General features: G+C 34.5%; 1 protein-coding gene and 1 long non-coding RNA gene across 17 annotated transcripts in view; one reads left to right on the top strand and one right to left on the bottom strand.

Annotated features, from left to right (window-relative positions):
• TBC1D5 (TBC1 domain family member 5) overlaps positions 1-21259 on the top strand; it is a 544964-nt gene that overhangs the window by 252666 nt on the left and 271039 nt on the right. The window contains exon 1 of one of the 16 annotated variants that reach the window (XM_077865319.1): positions 8386-8500. The exons of the other annotated variants lie outside the window; for them this stretch is intronic. Within the exon in view, the coding sequence (XP_077721445.1) occupies positions 8470-8500 (31 nt within the window). The 5' untranslated portion in view covers positions 8386-8469. Of the gene's footprint in view, positions 1-8385; positions 8501-21259 lie in introns of those variants that run through there. 16 annotated transcript variants of the gene reach the window in all.
• The window catches only part of LOC144293950 (uncharacterized), a 248271-nt gene that overhangs the window by 98142 nt on the left and 128870 nt on the right, over positions 1-21259 (bottom strand). The window contains exon 3 of the long non-coding RNA XR_013361300.1: positions 11290-11382. This is a non-coding gene — a long non-coding RNA (uncharacterized LOC144293950). The remainder of the gene's footprint in view (positions 1-11289; positions 11383-21259) is intronic.

Genomic DNA, 21259 nt, shown 5'->3' with positions numbered 1-21259 from the left:
AACCTGGAATTACATGATGAAGGCTCTAGTGGAAAGTCCAGACAGCATGAAAGATCAGATGGTTAATTTCAGCAGAGATAGCAAAAATTATTATCAATAAGTTGAATGGAAACCCTAGAAATTTAAAATACAGTAACAAAGAGAATGCGTATGGCAGGATCATAAATAAAATTGACACATACAAAAAAGAACCAGCAAATGGGAAGATAAATCAACAGAAATTACCCAAATTGAAACAGAGAAATAAGAAACATCCGAGAACCCATGAGACATTATCAAATGGTCCATATAACTGGAATCCCAGAAGAAGAGAGGTAGAGAAGAAATATTTAAAAAAAAATGACCAATAATTTTCTGAAATTAATGATATACACTAAACTACAGATTCAAGAAGCTCAGGTAACACAAGGAATAAATACAGAAAACAAAAATAAAAAATAATTAAAAATTTAGTCATAGGGGACACCTGGGTGGCTTAGCCCTTGAGCATCTGCCTTTGGCTCAGGGCGTGATCCCGGAGTTCTGGGATTGAGTACCACATCAGGCTCCTTGCGAGGAGCCCACTTCCCTCTGCCTATGTCTTTGCCTCCCTCTGTGTGTGTCTCATGAATATATACATAAAATATTTTTAAAAATTAGTCATATTCAAACAGTTGAAAACAAACAAAAGTTCTTAAAGGTAATCAGAAAAAAAAGGTGTTATGGCAACAATAGAAAACTAATACAAAAAATACAGACAGAAGTAAATAAGAATTAGTGCAGATTTCTGTTCAAAAATCATGGAAGCTGGAAGACCATGGAGTGACAACTTTAATGTGCTGTGAAAGAGGGGATAAAAACTTGTGAAACAGAATTCTATACCTAATGAATATATATTTCCAAAAAAATGAAGTAATAAAGTTTTTTTAGATAAGCAAAACCATGGAGATTGGTTATTAGCAGGCAATGCTAGAACAAATGCTAAAGAAGCATTGTCAGGCAGAAGCTACATGATAGGATCAAGGCATTTCGCTCTATACAAAGAAAAGAGGGAAATGGAATGAAAAGTAAAATTATTTTTTTCCTTATTTTTAATTGCTCTAAAATATTTCTATAGCAATAATAGTAGCAACATACAGTGTTTATAGCATATGTAAAAAAATATATAGCAACAGTAGCACAAAGGATTAGAGGGAGGAATTGGGAATATACTGTTTAAGGTTCTGCTACACGTGACCTTATAATAATGATTGAAGATAGATGCTAATTAATTAAATATTGTAAGTGTAGAACAGGGATCAGGAAACATTTTCTTAAAGGATAATATAATATAAATTTAAGACTTGCTATATGATCTCCGTTTTAACTACTCAATTCTTCCATCATAGTTCAAAAGTAGCCTAAACAAATGGGTGAATTTTAATAAAACTTAATATAAAAAACAGTTGACTGGCCTCTATACCATGGTTTCTCAAACCTTCCTCTAAGAGTATCCATTAAATTAAAATATAATACAGAGGGATAAATAATAATTCAATAGAAGAGATCAGATGGAATCATAAAATATCCTCAACTCCAAAGAAGGCATAAAATGAGGGGAAAGAATAAAGAACAGATGGAACAAGAAGACGGACCAGATAGAAAATAGGTGGCTGGACCCTATATATTAATTCATCCATATCAGTAGCACATTAATATGAATAGTCTAAGGATACCAGTTAAAAGGCAGAGATTGTCTGAAAGATTTTATTTTTCTGTTTTTGTTTTTTTATGTCAGATTTTAAAAAGCAACAAGTAATTATATACTTCTTGCAGGTTCCTTACTTTAAATAAAAAGATACGGTAAGCTGAATAATGTCTCCTTCACTCCCAAATATTTCCACAAACTCTCATCTCTAGAACCTGTGAATATGTTACCTTACTTGGCAGAAAGGACTTTGAGGATGTTTTTAAGGTTTACACATGTTTAGATCAGAAAGTTATTAGGGATTTTCTGTGTTGGCCCAGTGTAACTACATGAGTCCTTAACAACTTAGAACCTTTATACTTGCAGTTAGCGAAAAGCAACAGTAGAAGGGCAAAAGAGAGAGAAAGTGTGAAAATGACTTGGTCCATTGATTTGGCTTTGAAGATGGAGAAAGACAAGGAATTTGGGTGGCCTCTAGAAGCTGGCAACAACTCCCTACTCACAGTTCCTAAGGAATTGGGGACCTCAGTTCTTAAGAAACTGACTTATTTGAACGACTGTGAATGAGCAAGGAACAGATTTTCCCAAGGGCTGCCAATAAGGTACACAGCCCTTCCCAACCTTAATTTTAGCCCATTGAGACCCATATTAGAATTCCAATCTATAGAACTGTGAGATAATATATTTATGTTGTTTTAAGCTTCTAAGCTTGTGATGGTTTGTTATAGTAACAATAGAAAACTAAAATTACTTAGGTCAAAACTAAAGAATGTAGAGAAAGAGTCGTCATGAAAACGCCTAACAAGAAAGCTAGGCAACTTTAATTTCAGACTAAGTAGACTTCAAAGAGACATTACATCTAATTTTGTTTGGCTTATTTCACTTAGCTAATGTTTTTGAGATTTGGCCATGTTGTAGCATATAGTAGCACCAGGTTCTTTCTTTTATTGCTGAATAGTATTCCATTGTATGGATATACCACTTTCTGTTTATTCAGTGGTTAATGGGTATTTGTAATGTTTCCAGTTTGGGACTATTTTAAAAATGTTGTTATAAACATTTGAACTCAGATCTTTGTGAATACCCATGTATTTTTTTTTTTTAATTTTTATTTATTTATGATAGTCAGAGAGAGAGAGAGAGGCAGAGACATAGGCAGAGGGAGAAGCAGGCCCCATGCACCGGGAGCCTGACGTGGGATTCGATCCCGGGTCTCCAGGATAGAGCCCTGGGCTAAAGGCAGGTGCTAAACCGCTGCGCCACCCAGGGATCCCGAATACCCATGTATTATATTCATTTCTCTTTGGTAGATTCTTAGAGTGTAATTGCTGGGTCTTAATGGTAAACTTACGTTTAACTTTTAAATAAATAGGCATACTGTTTTCCAAAAGGGCTACACTATTTTATATTACTAGTAGCAACGTATAAGGGCTTCAGTTTTTCCATATCACCACCATATTCTGTCTTTTTGTTCATAGCTACTCTTTGGGCCTGCTTTAGCCATTGTTCTAGTCTATGAGAAAGAAAGGAAATTAATACAAGACATCAGAATTTTGTTTTTAAGCACTTGTGCCTACAGGGCTACATCTAGGCATAATGGAGCTGGCAATGTAGTCTGTAGCTGGGTTGCCATATGCCCCACAAAAAGGAGAAAATAGATTTGGGGCCACAGTCAGTACTCTGTAATATTTGAATACAGAGTCACAAAATGCAAATATTCTTCTCAAGACATTGACTTGCATCAAGTTACTCCTCACATGGACAGTTCTATATATGTGCTCCAGGGAGAACAGCAGTAGGAATATATTGGGTTTATAATTATGCTGTGAAAATCAACTATTGTTTAAAATTCTGTGTAGCCAGTCAAGATTGTTTAATAATACTATTAAACTGTAAATTGTTTTCAAATTTTAGTCTACATAGTGAATTGCATTAAAAATTTGAGCAAATCTGTCAAATATTAATGGGTAAAACTGTGGGTGGCCTCTTTTCTTCCTTGAATCTGCATTTTAAAGTTTTCCATAATAATCATATGATTTTTGTGATTTTTTTTAATCAATTTGTATTAACTTTGAAATTTTGTTAGTACTTTCCCACCATCCAATTTAATTTCTTAAGGCAGCCAAGGAAAGTTTTTTGCGCAAAGATATTTATCTTAGTGTACTAAGAACAGGTAACTGTTTTAAACGCAGAAATATCCACTGATAAAAATGGTTAAATTATAGAACATTCATTGATTATTATGCAGTCATTTAAAATTTTTGTAAATAAAATTTTAAAATAACATGAGAGAAGTGCTTACACTTTTAATATATGAAATAATAGAACACAAAATTGTATATGTAGTGTGTAATTTCACTTTTATAGGAAAAACAAAAAATATTTTCCACCATGTAATTATATAATAGGTGTTTTTCCTTTCTTTTTTCTTTCCTTCTTCTTTTTCAAAAATTTCTTTTTTGCTAGTTTTTATCTTAATATTTCTTTCATATGTGCAAGTTTTTAATGTATATGTATTTTTAGGGATCCCTGGGTGGCGCAGCGGTTTGGCGCCTGCCTTTGGCCCAGGGCGCGATCCTGGAGACCCGGGATCGAATCCCACATCAGGCTCCCGGTGCATGGAGCCTGCTTCTCCCTCTGCCTGTGTCTCTGCCCCTCTCTCTCTCTCTCTGTGACTATCATAAATAAATAAAAAAAATTAAAAAAAAAATATATATATGTATTTTTAATGAAAAAATATATCTAAGAAATGAAAATACATGCTAGAATGGAAAGATTAATTTTCACATTGTGTTGTAATCTCATTTTTCATTTAGATAATCTTTACATTTATTCTTTATGCTGAAACTATATTTGAATACAACTGTAAAGATATTGATGATTTATGTAATGTCATACTGATAATGTTTTTTAAAAAGTTTGAATTTTGAAGACTTACTAGGGGCTTTATATTTTCCCGTGGTTCTTTGAGGTTCTCTCCATTTTAATTCCTTAATCTTACTCTGTTCTTCAGGCTGGATAACTTCTTTTGATCTCTTTTTTAGTTGATTGATTTGTTCCTCTGTCAACTCCATGTTAATTTTGAATCCATCTATTGCTTTTTTTTAAAAAAATTTCAAATACACTGTACTTTATAGTTTTAAAATTTTAATTCGATTCTTTTTAATAGTTTCTTAAATTATTTTTTTACTATGAACATGTCTTTCAAAAGTGTGCTTCATGGCAGAAAGTTGTATAGTAAGTTCTTTAAATCTTCGTTGATTCCAACATCTCCATCATCTCAGAATTGATTGTATTGTGCCTTGAAAGTTGGCTAGATTTTCCATGTTCTTGATATATCAAGTAATTTTAGATTGTATCATGAACATTCTGAATATTTGGTTTCAAAACTCCAGATCTTGTTAAATCTGAAATTTTTTCTTTGGTTTCCTTTCTCCTTTTTCCCTCCATTTTTCTTTCCTCTCTAGCCCTCCCCCTCCCAATCCCAGGCAGACACCACAATTAGGTTTATATTACAATTTTGGCCTAACCTTCTGAGTGGTGATGGTGGTTTCCGTGTCAGTTCGCTTTCAAATTCTTTACTTTTTTGAGTCCAGCTTGCCTGTAACCTCTCAGGGTTTAGTCTGGGACTTTGTTGGTAGTTTATGTCATAGGTTAATTTTCACAGCGGTAGTTTAATGTCAGGTTAATTTTCAGAGCTTTTGCTGTACTGCTTTGGGTATGTTTTGAGCATATACAACTTAGGGGGGGGAACCTCGGATTTGTGTCAGTTCATGTAAAGAATTAGAGAATCCCCTGATCTAGGGTATTCTTCTCCAGGATAACCCCACACTGTCTGGCTTGTTCTATCAGAGTTTTTGCTTCTATGCTATCATATAGTTCTATACTAATGGGCCCACTTTTGTGGCAAAATGATGAGAGAATGAGAAAAGAAAAAAAGTAATGGAGTTTCCTCACTGTTCACATAATAGGGACTTCCTTTCTAGTATTCTATCTGAAAAGATAGCTTTATTCCTCAGGGTTTTATGTGCTCCCATCACTACTACCACCCACCCACTGTGTCAGTGTAGTTCTATAATTAGGCCTGGCCTTGTTGCAAGATGAGAAGTAAAGAAATAGTAAAAGAAAAGAGGATTATTCTCCTAGTCGCAGAAAAACAGGATTGGAATTTTTGCTCTCAGTGCATGCTATTTATTTAGTTCTTAGGTTCAGCCTGACCTGAGCTCAAAGCTGGGAGGTAAAGGAGAAAAATACTCCAAACACTCTCCACCACTGTGTCTTTGAGTGCTTGTCTGGTATGCCTGCTATTATTTACATTTCAGAGTCCTCAAGAAGTTGCTTTTAATCCTTTGCCTGGAGTTTTCAGTTGTAAAGAGGGAGGGGAGAGAGGATTGCACTGGTTTTCCATGTTGGATGGGTTTGGAAATCCTACTAATAATGTAGAAGTTGCTATTTTACTGTTTCTTCTTCTTTTTTTTTTTTTTTTTTTTAAGGTTTTATTTACTTATTCATGAGAGAGAGAGGCAGGGACACAGGCAGAGGGAGAAGCTGGCTCCATGCCGGGAGCCCGACATTGGATTCAATCCCCGGTCTCCAGGATCACGCCCTGGGCTGAAGGCAAGCGCTAAAGGCTGAGCCACCCGGGGATCCCCGTTTCTTCTGTTTTTGTTTTGTGTGTATGTGTGTGGCCAGATGTCAGTCTTATTTAGAAACTAAATTAATTTGTGATCTATATAGAAAGCAGTTTGTAAAAAATAAAATTATTAATAAAATTAAGATAATTCTTCATTGTATACAAAAATAAAGTATTAACACAGTTATTTACTTTTCCATTGTAGAAATAATTTCAAATAATTTCAGAAGATTTCAAATTTCAAATCCTCATTTAAAATATCTTAGAAAAAAAATCTTAGGATAAGTATGTAGTTGTCTCTGCCCATTTTATCAGGTTATCCTATGATAACAGATCCTAACTGATCTCTTAGCTTCTTGTCCCCCACTTTCAATCCAGTGTTCACACAGCAGCTAGAATCATCTTTCAAACATAAAATAGATCTTTTTCGTCGTTTTAAAATTTATGGTAGCTTCGGTACTTATAAAATCTAGACTTCCTCCCTGTTCAAAGGCTGCTTCTTCTCACAGAGACCCCCATCTTACATAACTGTATTCCTAGCCTTTGAGACATCTTGGCTTGCTTGCTTTTTTTTTTTTCTTCTTTTTTAAATGCCAGCTTCTGTTCTAGGGCCTTTGCATGTTATATGTTTAAATGACTAATTTTGCCATTGATGTTTAAATGGCTAATTTTTGCAATTTGTTTGTTGTCATTTGCCATTGTTGTTTAAATGGCTATTTTTTTTCTTGTTACTAGAATTTCAGATCAGATATTTCCTCTCCCTGCAGAGAGCATCCTGCTCCAGTCACTGAATATCGCATTATTCTGCTGTATTTTCTTTACAGCTTTTATAATTATGTGAACTTATCTGTTAAGAATTTATTTTCTTGTGTTTTCTCCTGCATTCCCCCCATCCCCACACTTCAGTCTGTTTTGTTAACTATAGTATTTCCATGTCCTAAAACTGTCTGGCACATAGTAAGTTCTCAGTAAATAATATTAACAAGTTTTAAAAATGGAGAGTTTCCATTCCTAAGATGGTATGAGAATGATATGAACAATATGACTGTTTTATCCCCATTTTTTTGCCTTAGATTACAAGGGCTTTTATTCAGTATTCTTTCTTCTACTCTTATCCCTATAGTCACCCTCAAATTCCTTCACCCTCAAATTCAAGTGAGGGATCTTTTTAAAGAATATGCAAACTTGATCATATTCTGCTTCTCCTTAAAACATTTCTTTCACTGCCTTCCTATTCATCTTGACCCAAATCCTTGACAAGACCTTCACAGAATCCTGGCACATGCTCTCTAGTGGTGTTCTTCATGCTCTTTTTGGTCAGTGGCCTCTCCCTTCTCATATGTTACTGTATAGTAGGGTGTGTAACTTTTCTATAACATTTTTCAAAGCTGTCATTGTATGTTGCTTTGACTTTCTCTTTCCTCTGCCAAACTTTCAACAAACTTAAGGAAGTCAGAGATGGGTTTTGAACTTTGCTTGCTACTAGGCTAAAATATAGGACATACTTAATACATAATTGTTGAAAGAATAAGTAAAAAAGCTATCATCACATGATCCAGGTGCATGAATAGAAGTTTGAATCATTCAAATAAATCCATTTATTAATGAGAATTTGTTTTCAATTTTTCTAGATAATTAAACATGTTTGGATAAAATGCTCAATAAATAACTACTTTGAATAATATTTTTTATTCTTTAAAAGGATAGTTGAATTTTGTACATTACACATTTCTCAGCAAATTTGAAGGAGAAGTTATTTTTTCTTTTACATATTTTTAGTTATTATCAGGTTTAAAAATCATTTCCACTAATAAATATACTTTATCATAAAATGGTAAATAGAAGTCAGCTTATGGATTTATACTTCCTCTTTAAAAAACAGATAGTTTTTAAATAGTTCTTTAATGTATCAAACATTTTTAAGGATCAGTTAATGTTTTGAATTCTTTAAAGGAAATGGTGAATATTAAAATTTTTTTGATATCGTTGCTTGAGGATTTTAGATTACTGTATTTTTAATGCTTTTTAATAAAGATTGTATTTATTTGAGACAGAGAGAAAGCATGAGTGTGGGGGAGGGACAGGGAGAGAAAGAAGAAGACTTCCTGCTGAGCAGAGAGAGCCCAAGGAGAGCTGGATCCCAGGACCCTGAGATCCTGACCTGAGCAGAATGCAGATGCTTAATGGACAGAGCCACCCAGGTGCCCCTAGATTATTCTTATTTTAATGTGATTTAGTTGAGTAAATCATTTGTAAGAATAAAGATAAGTTTGAGAGTATTTACCATCGGTTCTTCATCAGTGCTTCGGGATTCATAGTTAAAATGCCCATTATACTTTTAAAGTAGATCTTTGATATATGAACTTGTTCAGTTAGCTGTCGTTTAAGACATATAGGATTATTTACTCTGGTTCATGGATGGTAATTTATATCCCTCAAATAGATCTCACTTTAATTTTTCATACAAAAAGGTTATATTTAATAATAGCTTAGTTAATCACTTTTGGTAAATGGGTATCTTTACATTTTATGAGGTGTCTTCCACTTACTAGGTATTCAAGTATCTAGCACTGATTATAATCAATAATGAAAATGGGAAGTGCCCAAAGGAACCTGTTCTGTAGAGAAAGGTATTTCCTTATTTTAAACCTTGAAGAAAAAGAAGAATTACTATTTTGAAGTTATTATTTGAAAGATTTATAGAAACTGAAATAGGATTTCAGTACTAGATATACTCTTTTATTTAGCAACAATTTATATATTACTTTTATTATGTTAGGCACTTAACATAATTTAACATCTCGGGTAGAGTTACCTAAGTATCAGTTAGATTTTCTTTGAAAAACTTTTGTGTTTTGTTTTGTTTTGTTTTGTTGGAGGCATTTCATTAAAACATTTGTTAAGATTAGTAGCAAAACTAAGAATTTCAGCTAGAGTTTAAACCAAATTGTTATTTGAATTTTTGTTAAGAAAAAATATAGCAATGGGCAAATTACATAATAATCATCCTTGACCTAATACTCTATAGGTTTAAAGAAATATTTTCAAATGTTCTTTTTTAATACATTTACTTCTGAAGAAGCTCTTCTCAAATTTGTTGTTGATCTACTTAGTATATATATGCTTTGTACTTATCTAAATTACAATATTGGCATTGTGTAACTCCTTAGGAAGGTGCTTTTGAAGTCCATGTGGTCTGCAGGAGGACCATACCGGCTAATGATAGCTGTGTTTTGCCTGCCACCTCCAGTCTGCACCCTTCCACCAATAATCACTACATGCTAAAGGTCATAATAGGACAATGTACAGAGTTGACATAACTCAATGCAACCCACTACTGCTGCTGGAAAATGAGGTTGAAGCATGTGCTTATGATAGTCCACAGTAAATGGTGACACATAAGATATTCAATAATCTCCCTGTTTGGAGCAAGTTAAGTTGCCTTCTACAACAAGAGACTCACTTTTAGCACAGTAGAAGCTTATTATTTTGGACTAAAAAAAAGTCTTTATTTTGGATCACCAAAATAATCTAGAAAACCATTTATAAGTAGAGAATCCTAGACCTACCGTGGTTCTCTCACCTCACCTTTGCTCTCTCTCGAACACACCACACACATGTGTGCACACTCTCTCTCTTTTTACTTACTTGTCACAGGTGACTTCTTGGTTGATCATCATGTTCATGAGTTTAGACTGAACTGGTCCTACCTCATTTTTAATAGATATGGATGCTAGGATCTAGAGGGATTAATTGTCCATTGGAAATCTTTTTACCTGATTAATTCCTGGTCTGCTCCTCCCCGCCCCCCCCAGACATCAAGCAGCTTTGAATCTATGGAATGCCTGGGTTTGAAATAACAATATGCCCAGAAATAAGAATCATAATAAATAGAAATTAACTATTAGATAGTTAACTATTAGATAGTTACACTTGTAACTATCTAATTAGACCTTGTTTTCATTCACTTTCAGAGTCATTAATAATTCTTAAGGCTTGTTTTATTCTGGTGCATAGGTAATATTGTAAACTATCCTATATGGTATAGTTTTAGTTTATTACTAGATTGACTATAGTTCTAGTTCTTTATCTGTCTATATTTTGTCAGTCTCAAGAAACATTAAGCTCGTGCATTAGGTGGCTTTGTATTTCAAGGCTGTAATTTAATTTTGTGATTTTTTTTTTCTACTCTCATATCATATTCAATATTTGGTATGATAATCATCATCAGGAAGGATATTAGAAGAATACCACAGAACTTGCACAGATAAATAAATTTTTTGTTAATTAAAATTTATCAGAAATAATGCTTTTTAAAAAAGATTTTATTTATTAGAGAGAGCATGAGCAGGGGAAGGGGCAGAGGGAGAGGAAGCAGCAGATCCCATACTCTATCCTGAGACTCCAGGATCATGACTGGAGGTGGCAGGCAGAACACAGCTATCATGAGCCGAAGGCAGATGCTTAACCGACTGAGCCACCCAGGTGCCCAGAATAATGCTTTTTAATGACTAAAAGGGTTATAATTTTTAGTTATTTAAGTTATAAATAATTTTATTTCTTTTATATAGAATAGCCTTTTAATTTTATTCCTCCACTGGATCCAGTATGTTAAATACATTGATATGTTCAGAAAAATCATAGCTAACATTCATTGAGGAATTACATTGACTTAAAGGTATCTTACTTAATCCATGTAACTACACTTTGTGATAGAAACTGTTACTTTCCCATTTTCCAAACAAAGAAGCTGAGATACTGAATGTTAAATAACATATACTCAGGTTTGTCTTGCTTGAGACGTTTAGTCATGATGCCTCTACTTTAAAACTTCATTAAACTATTGAGTATGGCAATTTAATTTTACCAGTTCAGCAAATGTTTTTTTTTCCTGGAAGTTACTTTAAAATTTAACCAGAGGTCATCGGTAGTATGTTTTTTCCCCTTAGAAGTTAAAACTACCTTGTTTATGTAGACTCCACCCACATACTTATCTGTCTTTTCTCCATCTGTAGACACACGTATTTTCATTTATACTTGAAAAATTTCCCGATTTTCCTTCTGTAATTGACTTCTAGCTTTACTCCTGTAAATTCAGAGTAGATATACATGATTTTAGTCTTTTTATATACTGAGACTTGTTTTCTGACTTAACATATGGCCTCTCCTGGAGCATGTACTTGAGAAGATTGTGTATCTTGTTGTTGTCAAGTACAGTGTTACAGATGTCTATTAGGTCTAGTTGGTTTACATTGCTATTCAAGTTCTCTATTTTCTTATTGATCTTCTGTCTAGATGTTCTTTCCATTAGTGAAAATGGTGAATTGAAGTCTTCCACTATTATTGTAGAAGTGTCTGTTTCTCCCTTCAATTCTGTTAATCGTTTGTTTCATATATTTTCATGTTGTATTTTGTTTGGTGCATAAATGTTTATCTTCTTGATTAATTGACCCTTTTATCAGTGTATAAATAATATCCTTCTTTATCTCTTGTAACAGTTTTTGACAAATTCTATTTTGTCTGTTATCATTATAGCCACAGTATCTCTCTCTCTCTCTCTCTCTCTCTCTCTTTTTTTTTTTTTTTTTACATAGGATATCTTTTTCTACCCTTTGACTTTCAATTTTTTGTGTTTTTGAATCTTACGATTTGGATCTTATGGACAACATATAGTGATGCAATTATTTTAATCCTTTCTGGTAATCTCTCTGCCTTTGATTGGAAACTTTAATACAGTTAAAGTAACTGCTGATAAAACAGTACTTCTGCTATTTTGTTATTGTGTTACTTATGTTTTTTTACCCTTCCTCACTCTCCTTCCCTCCATTACTGCTTTTTCTTGTGTTTATTTATTTACTTATTTATTTTTTTGGTAATGATTGTTTGAATGCCTTCTCATTCCCTTTGTGTAATTTTTTTTTAAGATATGGTCTCTGTGGTTACCATAGGAATTATATTTAACATCTTTATGACAGTCTACTTCAAGTTGATACCAAAAATTCATAGCATACAAAATATCTGCTATTTAGCCCTGTCTTTTTTCCCTTTTTTATTTTATGTTTTTTTTTTAAGAATTTTAATTCCAGTGTAGTTAACATACCGTGTTAGATTTGTTTCAGGCGTACGGTTTAGTGATTCAGGAATTCCATGTATTTAATTGGTCCTCAAGATAAGTGTACTCCAAATCCCCTTAGTCCCCTTCCCCTATTTCATCCATCCTCCCACCCACTTCTCCTCTGGTAACAATCAGTTTGTTCTCTCTAGGTAACAGTCTGTTTCTTGGTTTCCTCTCTGTTTTTTGACCTTTGCTCTTCTGTTTCTTAAATTTCACATGGGAGTGAAATTATTGGCATTTATTTTTCTATGACTGACTTCCTTTTGCTTAGCATTATACTCTCTAGCTCCAACCATGTCATTGCAAATGGCAAGATTTCATTCCTTTTTATGGCTGAATAATATTCCATGGTGTGTATGTATGCATAAACATATACACACATACATACCCAGCATGTTCTTTACCCATTCATCTGTTGATGGACATTTAGGTTGTTTCCATAAATTGGCTATTACAAATGTTGCTGTAATAAACATGGGGGGTACATGTATCCTTTTGAATTAGTATTTTTGCATTCTTTGGGTAAACACCTAGTAGTGGAATTACTGGATCATATGTTAAATTCTATGTTTAATTTTTTGAGGAACCTCCATACTGTTTTCCACAGTGCCTATACCAGTTTACATTCCCACCAACAGTGCATGAGGATTCTTTTTTTCTCCATTTCCTTGCTAATAGCACTTTTTTATGGTGTTTTTTACTTTAGCCATTCTAACAGATAAGAGGTAATATCTCACTATTGATAAGAGGTAATATCTCACTCTTGTTTTGATATACTTTTCTCTGATGATGAGTGTGAGCATTGTTTCATGTGTCTGTTAGCTATTTGTATGTCTTCTTTGGAGAAATGTCTATTCATATCTTTTGCCCATTTTAAAATTGGATTATTTGTTTTTTGGGTGTTGAGTTTTTGTTATTTATATATTTTGAATGCTGACCCTTTATTGGATGTATCATTTGTAAATATATTCTCCCATTTAGTAAGTTGTCTTTTAGTTTTGTTGGTTGTTTCATTTGCTGTGCAGAAGCTGTTTATTTTGGTATAGTCCCAATAGTTTATTTTTGCATATGTTTCCCTTGCTTCAGGAGACATACCTAGAATGTTGTTATAGTCATTGCTGGAAAAATTACTGCCTGTGCTCTCTTCTGGGATTTTAATGGTTTCCTGTTTCACATTTAAGTCTTTAATCCACTTTGGATTTATTTTTGTGTATGGTGTAAGAAAGTGGGCCAGTTTTATTCTTTTGCATGTTGCTGTCCAGTGTTCCCAGCACCATTTGTTGAAGAGACTTTTTCCCATCAAATATTTTTTCATGCTTTGCTGAAATTTATTGAACTATAATGGTGGATTTATTTCTGTACTCTTTTTTTTCTGTTCCATTGATCTATAGGTCAATGGAACTGTGCCAGTACCATACTGTTTTGATTATTTCAGCTTTGTAATATAATTGTGAAGTCTGGAATTGTGATACCTCCAGTTTTGTTTTTCTTTTTTCAAGATTACTTTGGCTATTTGGGGTTTTTTATGGTTCCATACACATTTTAGGATTGTTTTAGATCTGTGCAAAATGCTGTTGGTATTTTGATAGGGATTGCATTACATGTGTAGATTGTTTTGGACATTTTAACAATATTTGTTCTTTTAACCCATGAACATGGAAGGTCTTTCTGTTTCTTTGTGTCATCTTCAGTTTCTTTCATCAATGTTTTATAGTTTTAGAGCACAGGCCTTTCTCCCCTTTGGTTCATTTTATTCCAAGGTATTTTATTCTTTTTGGTGCAGTTCTTTTTTTTTTTTTTTTTTTTTTTATTTATTTATGATAGTCACAGAGAGAGAGAGAGAGGCAGAGACATAGGCAGAGGGAGAAGCAGGCTCCATGCACCAGGAGCCCGATGTGGGATTCGATCCCGAGACTCCAAGATCACGCCCTGGCCCAAAGGCAGGCGCTAAACCGCTGCGCCACCCAGGGATCCCTGGTGCAGTTCTTAATGGGATTATTTTTCTAATTTCTCTGCTGCCTCATTATTAGTGTATAGAAGTTCAAGAGATTTCTGCACATAGATTTTTTTTATCCTACAACTTTACTGAATTCAGTAATTCTATTATTGAATTATTATTCATTCCTATTGTTTCTAGCAAGTTTTTTTGGTGGAGTCTTCAGGGTTTTCTTTATATAGCATGTCATCTGAAATACTGAAAATTTTACTTCTTCCTTATCAATTTGTATGCCTTTTATTCTTTTGTTTTTCTGATTGCTGTTGCTAGGTCTTTCAGTACTACATTGAATACAAGTGATGAAAGTGGACATTCTTTTCTTCTTCACCTTAGAGGAAAGCTCTCAGTTTTTCACCATTGAGTCTGATGTTCTTTCTCTGTGTGTGTTTTTTTTTTAATATACAGCTTTTATTATGTTGAGGTATGTTCCCTCTAAACCTACTTTATTGAGGGTTTTTATCATGAATGGTGGTTGTACTTTGTCAAATGCGTTTTCTCCATCTATTGAAATGATCATATGGCTTTTATCCTTTCTCTTATTGATGTGATATATCACATTTATTTGCAAATATTGATAGACCCTTGCATCCCAGGAGTAAATCTCATTTGATTGTGATGGACCCTTTTTTTTTTTTTTTTTAATGTATTGTTGAATTCAGTTTGCTAATGTTTTGTTGAGGATTTTTGCATCTGTGTTAATTAGAGATGTTGGCCTGTAGTTTTTTGTTGTTGTTTTGTCTCTGTCCTGTTTTGGTATCAAGATAATGTTGGCCTCATAGAATGAACTTGGCAATTTTCTTTCCTCTTCTCTTTCTTTTGGAAAAGTTTGAGAAGAATAGACATTAACTCTTCTTAAATGTTTGGTGGGATTAGAATTCACTTGTGAAGTTGTCTGGTCCTGGACATTTTGTTGAGAAATTTTTTTGATTACTGATTCAATTTCATTGCTGGTAATTGATCTGTTCAAATTTTTTATTTTTTTTTTCCTGCTTCGGTTTTGATAGGTTATATGTTTCTAGAAATTTCCCATATATTCTAGGTTTTCCAGTACATTGGCATATCATTTTTCATAATAGTCTCTTACCGTCTTTTGTATTTTTTGTGGGGTCAGTTATTTCTCCTTTCTCATTTCTGGTTTTGTTTGTTTGAATCCTATCTCTCTTTATGGTTTTTTTCTTTGTTGATTTTTTTTTTTTTTTTATGAGTCTACGTAGAGGTTTATCCATTTTGTCTGTCTTTTCAAAGATCACTTCCTGGTTTTATTGATCACTTCTATCCTTTTAGTGTCTGTATCATTTATTTCTGCTCTAATGTTTATTATTTCCTTTCTTCTGCTGGATTTGGATCTTGTTTGGTCTTTTTCTGCCTTCCCTAGGTGCAAGCTTAGGTTGTTTATTTGAGATTTTTCTTGCTTCTTGAGGTAGGCCTATACTGCTATAAACTTTCCTCATAGAACCACTTTTGTTGCATCCCAAGGGTTTTGAATTGTGTGTTTTCATTTTCATTTGTCTCCATGTATTTTTTTTAATTTACTCTTTTATTTCTCAGTTGACCCATTCATTATTAAGTAGCATGTTATTTAACCTGCCTGTATTTGTACTCTTTCCAGATTTTCCTGGTGCCTGATTTCTGCTTTCATAGTGTTGTGTCAGAAAAGATGTATGGTATTAACTTCAATCTTTTTGAAATTGTTGAGACTCGTTTTCTGACCTAATATGTGATCCATTCTGGAGAATGTTCTGAGCGCACTTGAAAGAATGTATATTCTGCTATGTTAGGATGGGATGTTCTGAATATATATTAAATCCATCTGGTCCAGTGTGTCATTCAAAGCCATTGTTTCCTTGTGGATTTTCTTTCTTTCTTTTCTTTTTTTTTTTTTTTTCCTTTTTAAAGATTTTATTTATTCGAGAGAGAGAGAGAGAGAGGCAGAGATACAGGCAGACAGAGAAGCAGGCTGCGTGCAAGGAGCCTGATGTGGGACTTGAACCTGGGAATCCAGGATCACACCTTGAGGCAAAGGCAGGCGCTCAACTGCTGAGCCACCCAGGCATCCCCCTTGTGGATTTTCTGATTGGGTGATTTATTCGTTGATGTAAGTGGGGTGTTAAAGTCCCATTTTATTATTGTTATTATTACTGATTAGTTCGTTTATATATTTTATTAACTATTTTATGCATTTGGGAGCTTCCATGTTAGGTGTGTGTGTGTGTGTGTGTGTGTATACACACACACACACACACACACACACACATATATAGGTTATGTTGTCTTGTTGGAATGTCCCTTTAATGTCCCTTTAATATAGTGTCCTTCCTTGTCTCTTACTAGTCTTTGTTTTAAAGTTAATTTTGTTCAATATAAGTATTTTTACTCGAGCTTTCTTTTCACACCCTTTGTGTGTGTTTGTGTATGTTCTCTGTTTTCTTTAGTGATATACTTGGATTCCTTTCTCTTTATTTTTTGCGCATATATTGTTGGTTTTTTATTTGTAGGTACAATTACATTTGCAGATAACATTTTCTGCATATAGCAGTCTGTGTCAAGTTGGAAGTCACTTAACTTTCACCTATTATTTACTCCTTTTCCCCCATACTTTAGGTATGTAGTTTCATACTTCGTGTCTTTTTATTTTGTGAATCCCTTGATTTATTTTTAATGTTTGTGTGCTTTCTACTTTTTTTTACTTATATTCTTTCTTTTCTATTCAGAGTCCCCGTTAACATTTCTAGGCTGATTATGAACTTCTATAGCTGTTGTTTGTCTGGGGAACTCTCTATCTCTCCTTCTATTCTGAATGATACTTGCTGGATAGATTATTCTCAGCTGCAGATTTTTTCTTTTCAGCGCTTTCAATATATCATGCCACTCTCTTCTGTCCTACATAGTTTCTGTTGAAAAATCCACCTGTATCATTATGGGGTTTCCCTTTTATGTGACTTTTTCTTTTCTCTTGCTGCTTTCAAAATTCTTTATCACTGCTTTTTGCCATTTTAATTAATATGTATTTTGGTATGGCCCTCTTTGGGTGATTTTGTTGGGGGAATCTCTGTGCAAATTGGATATGATTTTGTTTCCTTCCCCAGATTCAGGAAGTTTTTAGTTATTATTCTTTCAGATAAAGTTTTGGTTCCCTTTTCTCTCTCTTCTTTTTCTGGGATCCCTATAATGTGAATGCTTGATAGATCGAATTTCCTAATTCTGTTTTCATTTTTTAAATCATTTTTCTCTGTCCTGTTCAGCTTGATTGCTTCTCATTACTCTGTCCTCCAGGTCACTGAGGACAGAGTAATGCTTCCTCCAGTTTGCTATTTATTTCATCTAGTATATTTTTAATTTCAGTTACTGAGTTATTTATCTCTGATAGATTCTTTTTCATCTCTTTGTTAAGGGTCTCACTGATGGGGATTCCCAGGTGGCTTAGCGGTTTAGTACCTGCCTTTGGCCCAGGGTGTGATCCTGGAGACCCGGGATCGAGTCCCATGTTGGGCTCCCTGCATAGAACCTGCTTCTCCCTCTGCCTCTCGCTATCTCTCATAAATAAATAAATAATAATAAAAAAATCTAAAAAAAAAAAAGGTCTCACTGATGTCTTCCACTATTATGTCCAGTGAGTATCTTTATGATCATTACTTTAAGTTCTTTATTTGGCATATTCATTATCTCTGTTTCACATAGGTCTCTTGCTGTGATTTTTGTTGTGGTCTTTCATTTGAGACATACTTCTCTGTCTCCTCACATTGTCTAACTCTCTGCTTCTCGGTGTTAGGAAAATCAGCTATATCTCTTGCTTTTGGAAGATGTGGATGGGGGTTGCAATTTTCACAAGGTAGTGCTGGTCCTTTTCTTCCACAGGGGACACATAGTCACTGTGGATATTGGGGGTAGCCAGGGCTGCTCTGTAAAGTGCATGTAGGCAAGTGGTACAGTTTTAATAATGTGCTGGTGTCCTCCATGGCAGGTGACCAGTCACTGCCTCTAGGACCATGACCCCACAAAGTGTGCAGTTGGAAGATGCAGTGCTGGCAAGATTTTGCAGGTCTTCTGGAGGAGGGGCCCTGCAGCACCAGGCTTGAGGTAGGCTCAGCTGAGGGGACAGGGTGTGGTGTATGCAGCAAGGTAGTGAATGCAGGCACTGCACTGGTTTCTGCAGGTTGACCTGTGTTTATGCTAGATGATAGATGAGGAAAATGGTGCCTGCCTGTTCCTTTGCTCCTGGAGAAGTCACTCAGTAAACTCTGAGATTAGTAAATAATTCTCCTTCCCGTATGCCATGAGCATTTTTCAAACTGCTTATTTTATGCTATATTTCTACCAGCTGTTTCTTGTGTTCTCTCTTTAATGGCAAAGACTCAGTTTCCTATTACCCTCCGGGCTCTCAAAGAACTGAACCTACTAATTTTTAATGTTCTAGGCTTTACATCCCACTAGTTATAAGAACCAATGAAATTTAGCCCCTCTGGTTTTCAAAGCAAATATTAGGGAGTGGTCTTTCTCTTGCAGGCTCCCTGGTATGGCATGCTGTTTCTCCTCCCTCATTGTGCCCATGACTCTCTATCTTTGGTGGCCAGACCCTTGGGGTTTAGCTCCTCACAGTGTCTTTGCCCTCCTACCCTCTTTGATGTTGCCTTCTCTTTACATTTAGTTGTGGATTTTATTCTACCAGCCTTCAGTTCATTTTCTGGGTCAATTACACTGATGTGCATGCTACATAGTTGTATCCATGGGACAAGGTGAGCTTAAGTTCCTCCTACTCCTCTGTCTTTTATGGAAGTGTTCTTCTTCCCTTTTTATATTGTTATAAGTTACATTTTTATACACTTTTGCTCTGTAGCATAGATATATAATTTTTTATGCATTTGTTTTGTATCTTATAGGAAATTAAGTTTGGCAATGCAAACCTTAAATACGGTAATACTGGCTTTGTATATAGTAATATATTTACCTTTATCAGAGATCTTTTTCTTCCCGCAGCTTTCAGTTACTATCTGTTGTCCCTTCAATCTGAAGGATTGCCATTAGCTTTTATTTCAAGTTATGTGTAGTGGTATTGGACTCCTCTGCTTTGTGTTTCTGGGAATGTCTTAACTTCTCATTACTTTTTTTTTTTTTTTTTTGAGTACCAATATGGGGCTTAAACTCACAACCCTGAGATTGACACTTGAGCTGAAATCAAGAGTCAGACACTTACCTGACTGAGTGACCCAGGAAACCCACTATCTGTTTTGCTAGATATAAAATTTTTTTGGACAGTATTTTCTTTAAGTATTTTAAATATACATCATCCCACTGTCAATTGGCCTGCATGTTTTATGATAAGAAATCATCTATTAATTTTACTGAGGAATCTGTGATGTGACATATTCTTTGTTGCTTCTTTGAGGAGTCTCTCCTTGTCTTTAGCAATTTGCTTTTTATGTTTCTTTATATGTGTGTCTGTGTTAATTATACCAAGAGTTCTTTAAGCTTCCTGGATTTGTAGATTTTTGTCTTTCATCAAAGATAAAAATGAGGTTCCTACCTGTTATTGAACCACTCTAGTTAGTGACTTTTTCATTTTAGGTATTTTATTTTTCAGCCCCCAAAATCATCCCTTTTTTTCCTTTATTGATAATCTCATTTTGCTTAATCATTCATTTATAAGAGTTCCTTTCTTTTTTTGTCTGTGTTTTTTTTGTGCTTCAAACATCTTTTAAGACAGTTTTGTCAAAATCTTTTTCAGATAAATTCAATTTCTAGCTTTCTGAATGATAGTTTTAATTTATTTTACTTTTTTTGTTGAGCCTGGCTTCCTTCCCTCCCCCCCCTTTTTAATGCTATGTGTTTTTCTTTGTTGTTGACGACTGGGTATTTGAATATTATAATTTGGTAACTCTTGAAATTTAGATTCTCCTGATATTTGCTATTTTCTATATTCTGTTATTTCCCACCCTATTTTTTATTTTTGCAGAGATTTATTCTTTCGCATATGTAGTCACTGAAATCTTTATTTCTTAGTTTGTGTTCAGCTAGAGTTTTGACAGATAATTTTTTGAAAGCCAGGAGCTAAAAAACGAATAGGAACCAAACAAAAAACCAAAACCTCTCTTCTTTGCAGATTGGTTCTGTGCTACAGCGATCCTTCATCATTTAGCCAGGGTTGCATTCATCTTAGTGACAAGTTTCAGGTGTAGGATTTTGGTCTCCTGCTTGTGCTGGGCATATATATTTTCCTATATACTTGGGTGCTTTTGAATGTCCTAATTTACCAAGGAAACTCTCTCACCAACTCTTACTGCCAGGTCTTAGGTGATTTTTTTTTTTTTTTTAAGATTTTATTTATTCATGAGAGACACAGACACACACACACACACACACACAGGTAGAGACACAGGCAGAGGGAAAAGCAGGCTCCATGCAGGGGGCCCACGTAGGACTCGATTCTGGGTCTCCAGGATCACCGCCTGGGCTGAAGGCAGTGCTAAACCGCTGAGCCACCTAGGCTGCCCATTAGGTAATCTCTTTAATGTTTCAGTTATAATCTTTTGCCCTAGGTATCTGCTTCTTCTTAATTCAGCTTGCAGTGTGTTCAAGAGCAATCCCACTGCTTTTTTCAAGTTAGACAAAAAAGAGATTGTTTTGTGTCAGTCCTTCAGGTAGCTCCTAAACAAGTTAAAACAGAATTACATAATATTTTGCAAATATGATCTGCTCTACTCCCTCAAGAACCTCGTACTGGTCTCCCACACTGGGAACTGCATCCCTCTTCAAGACTGCTGCTGTACCAAGGAGTTGGTAGGCTAAGGGCAAGTAAAAATGCCACAGCGCTTTCAAGAAATCTCTTTCTCATTCGTTGTTCATTTGGTTTTC

The sequence above is a fragment of the Canis aureus genome, chromosome 22 (assembly GCF_053574225.1).
Source record: "Canis aureus isolate CA01 chromosome 22, VMU_Caureus_v.1.0, whole genome shotgun sequence".
NCBI classification, from domain to species: domain Eukaryota; kingdom Metazoa; phylum Chordata; class Mammalia; order Carnivora; family Canidae; genus Canis; species Canis aureus.
The sequence above is the reverse complement of the archived record's forward strand: the minus strand, read 5'-3'. Positions and strand labels throughout refer to the sequence as shown.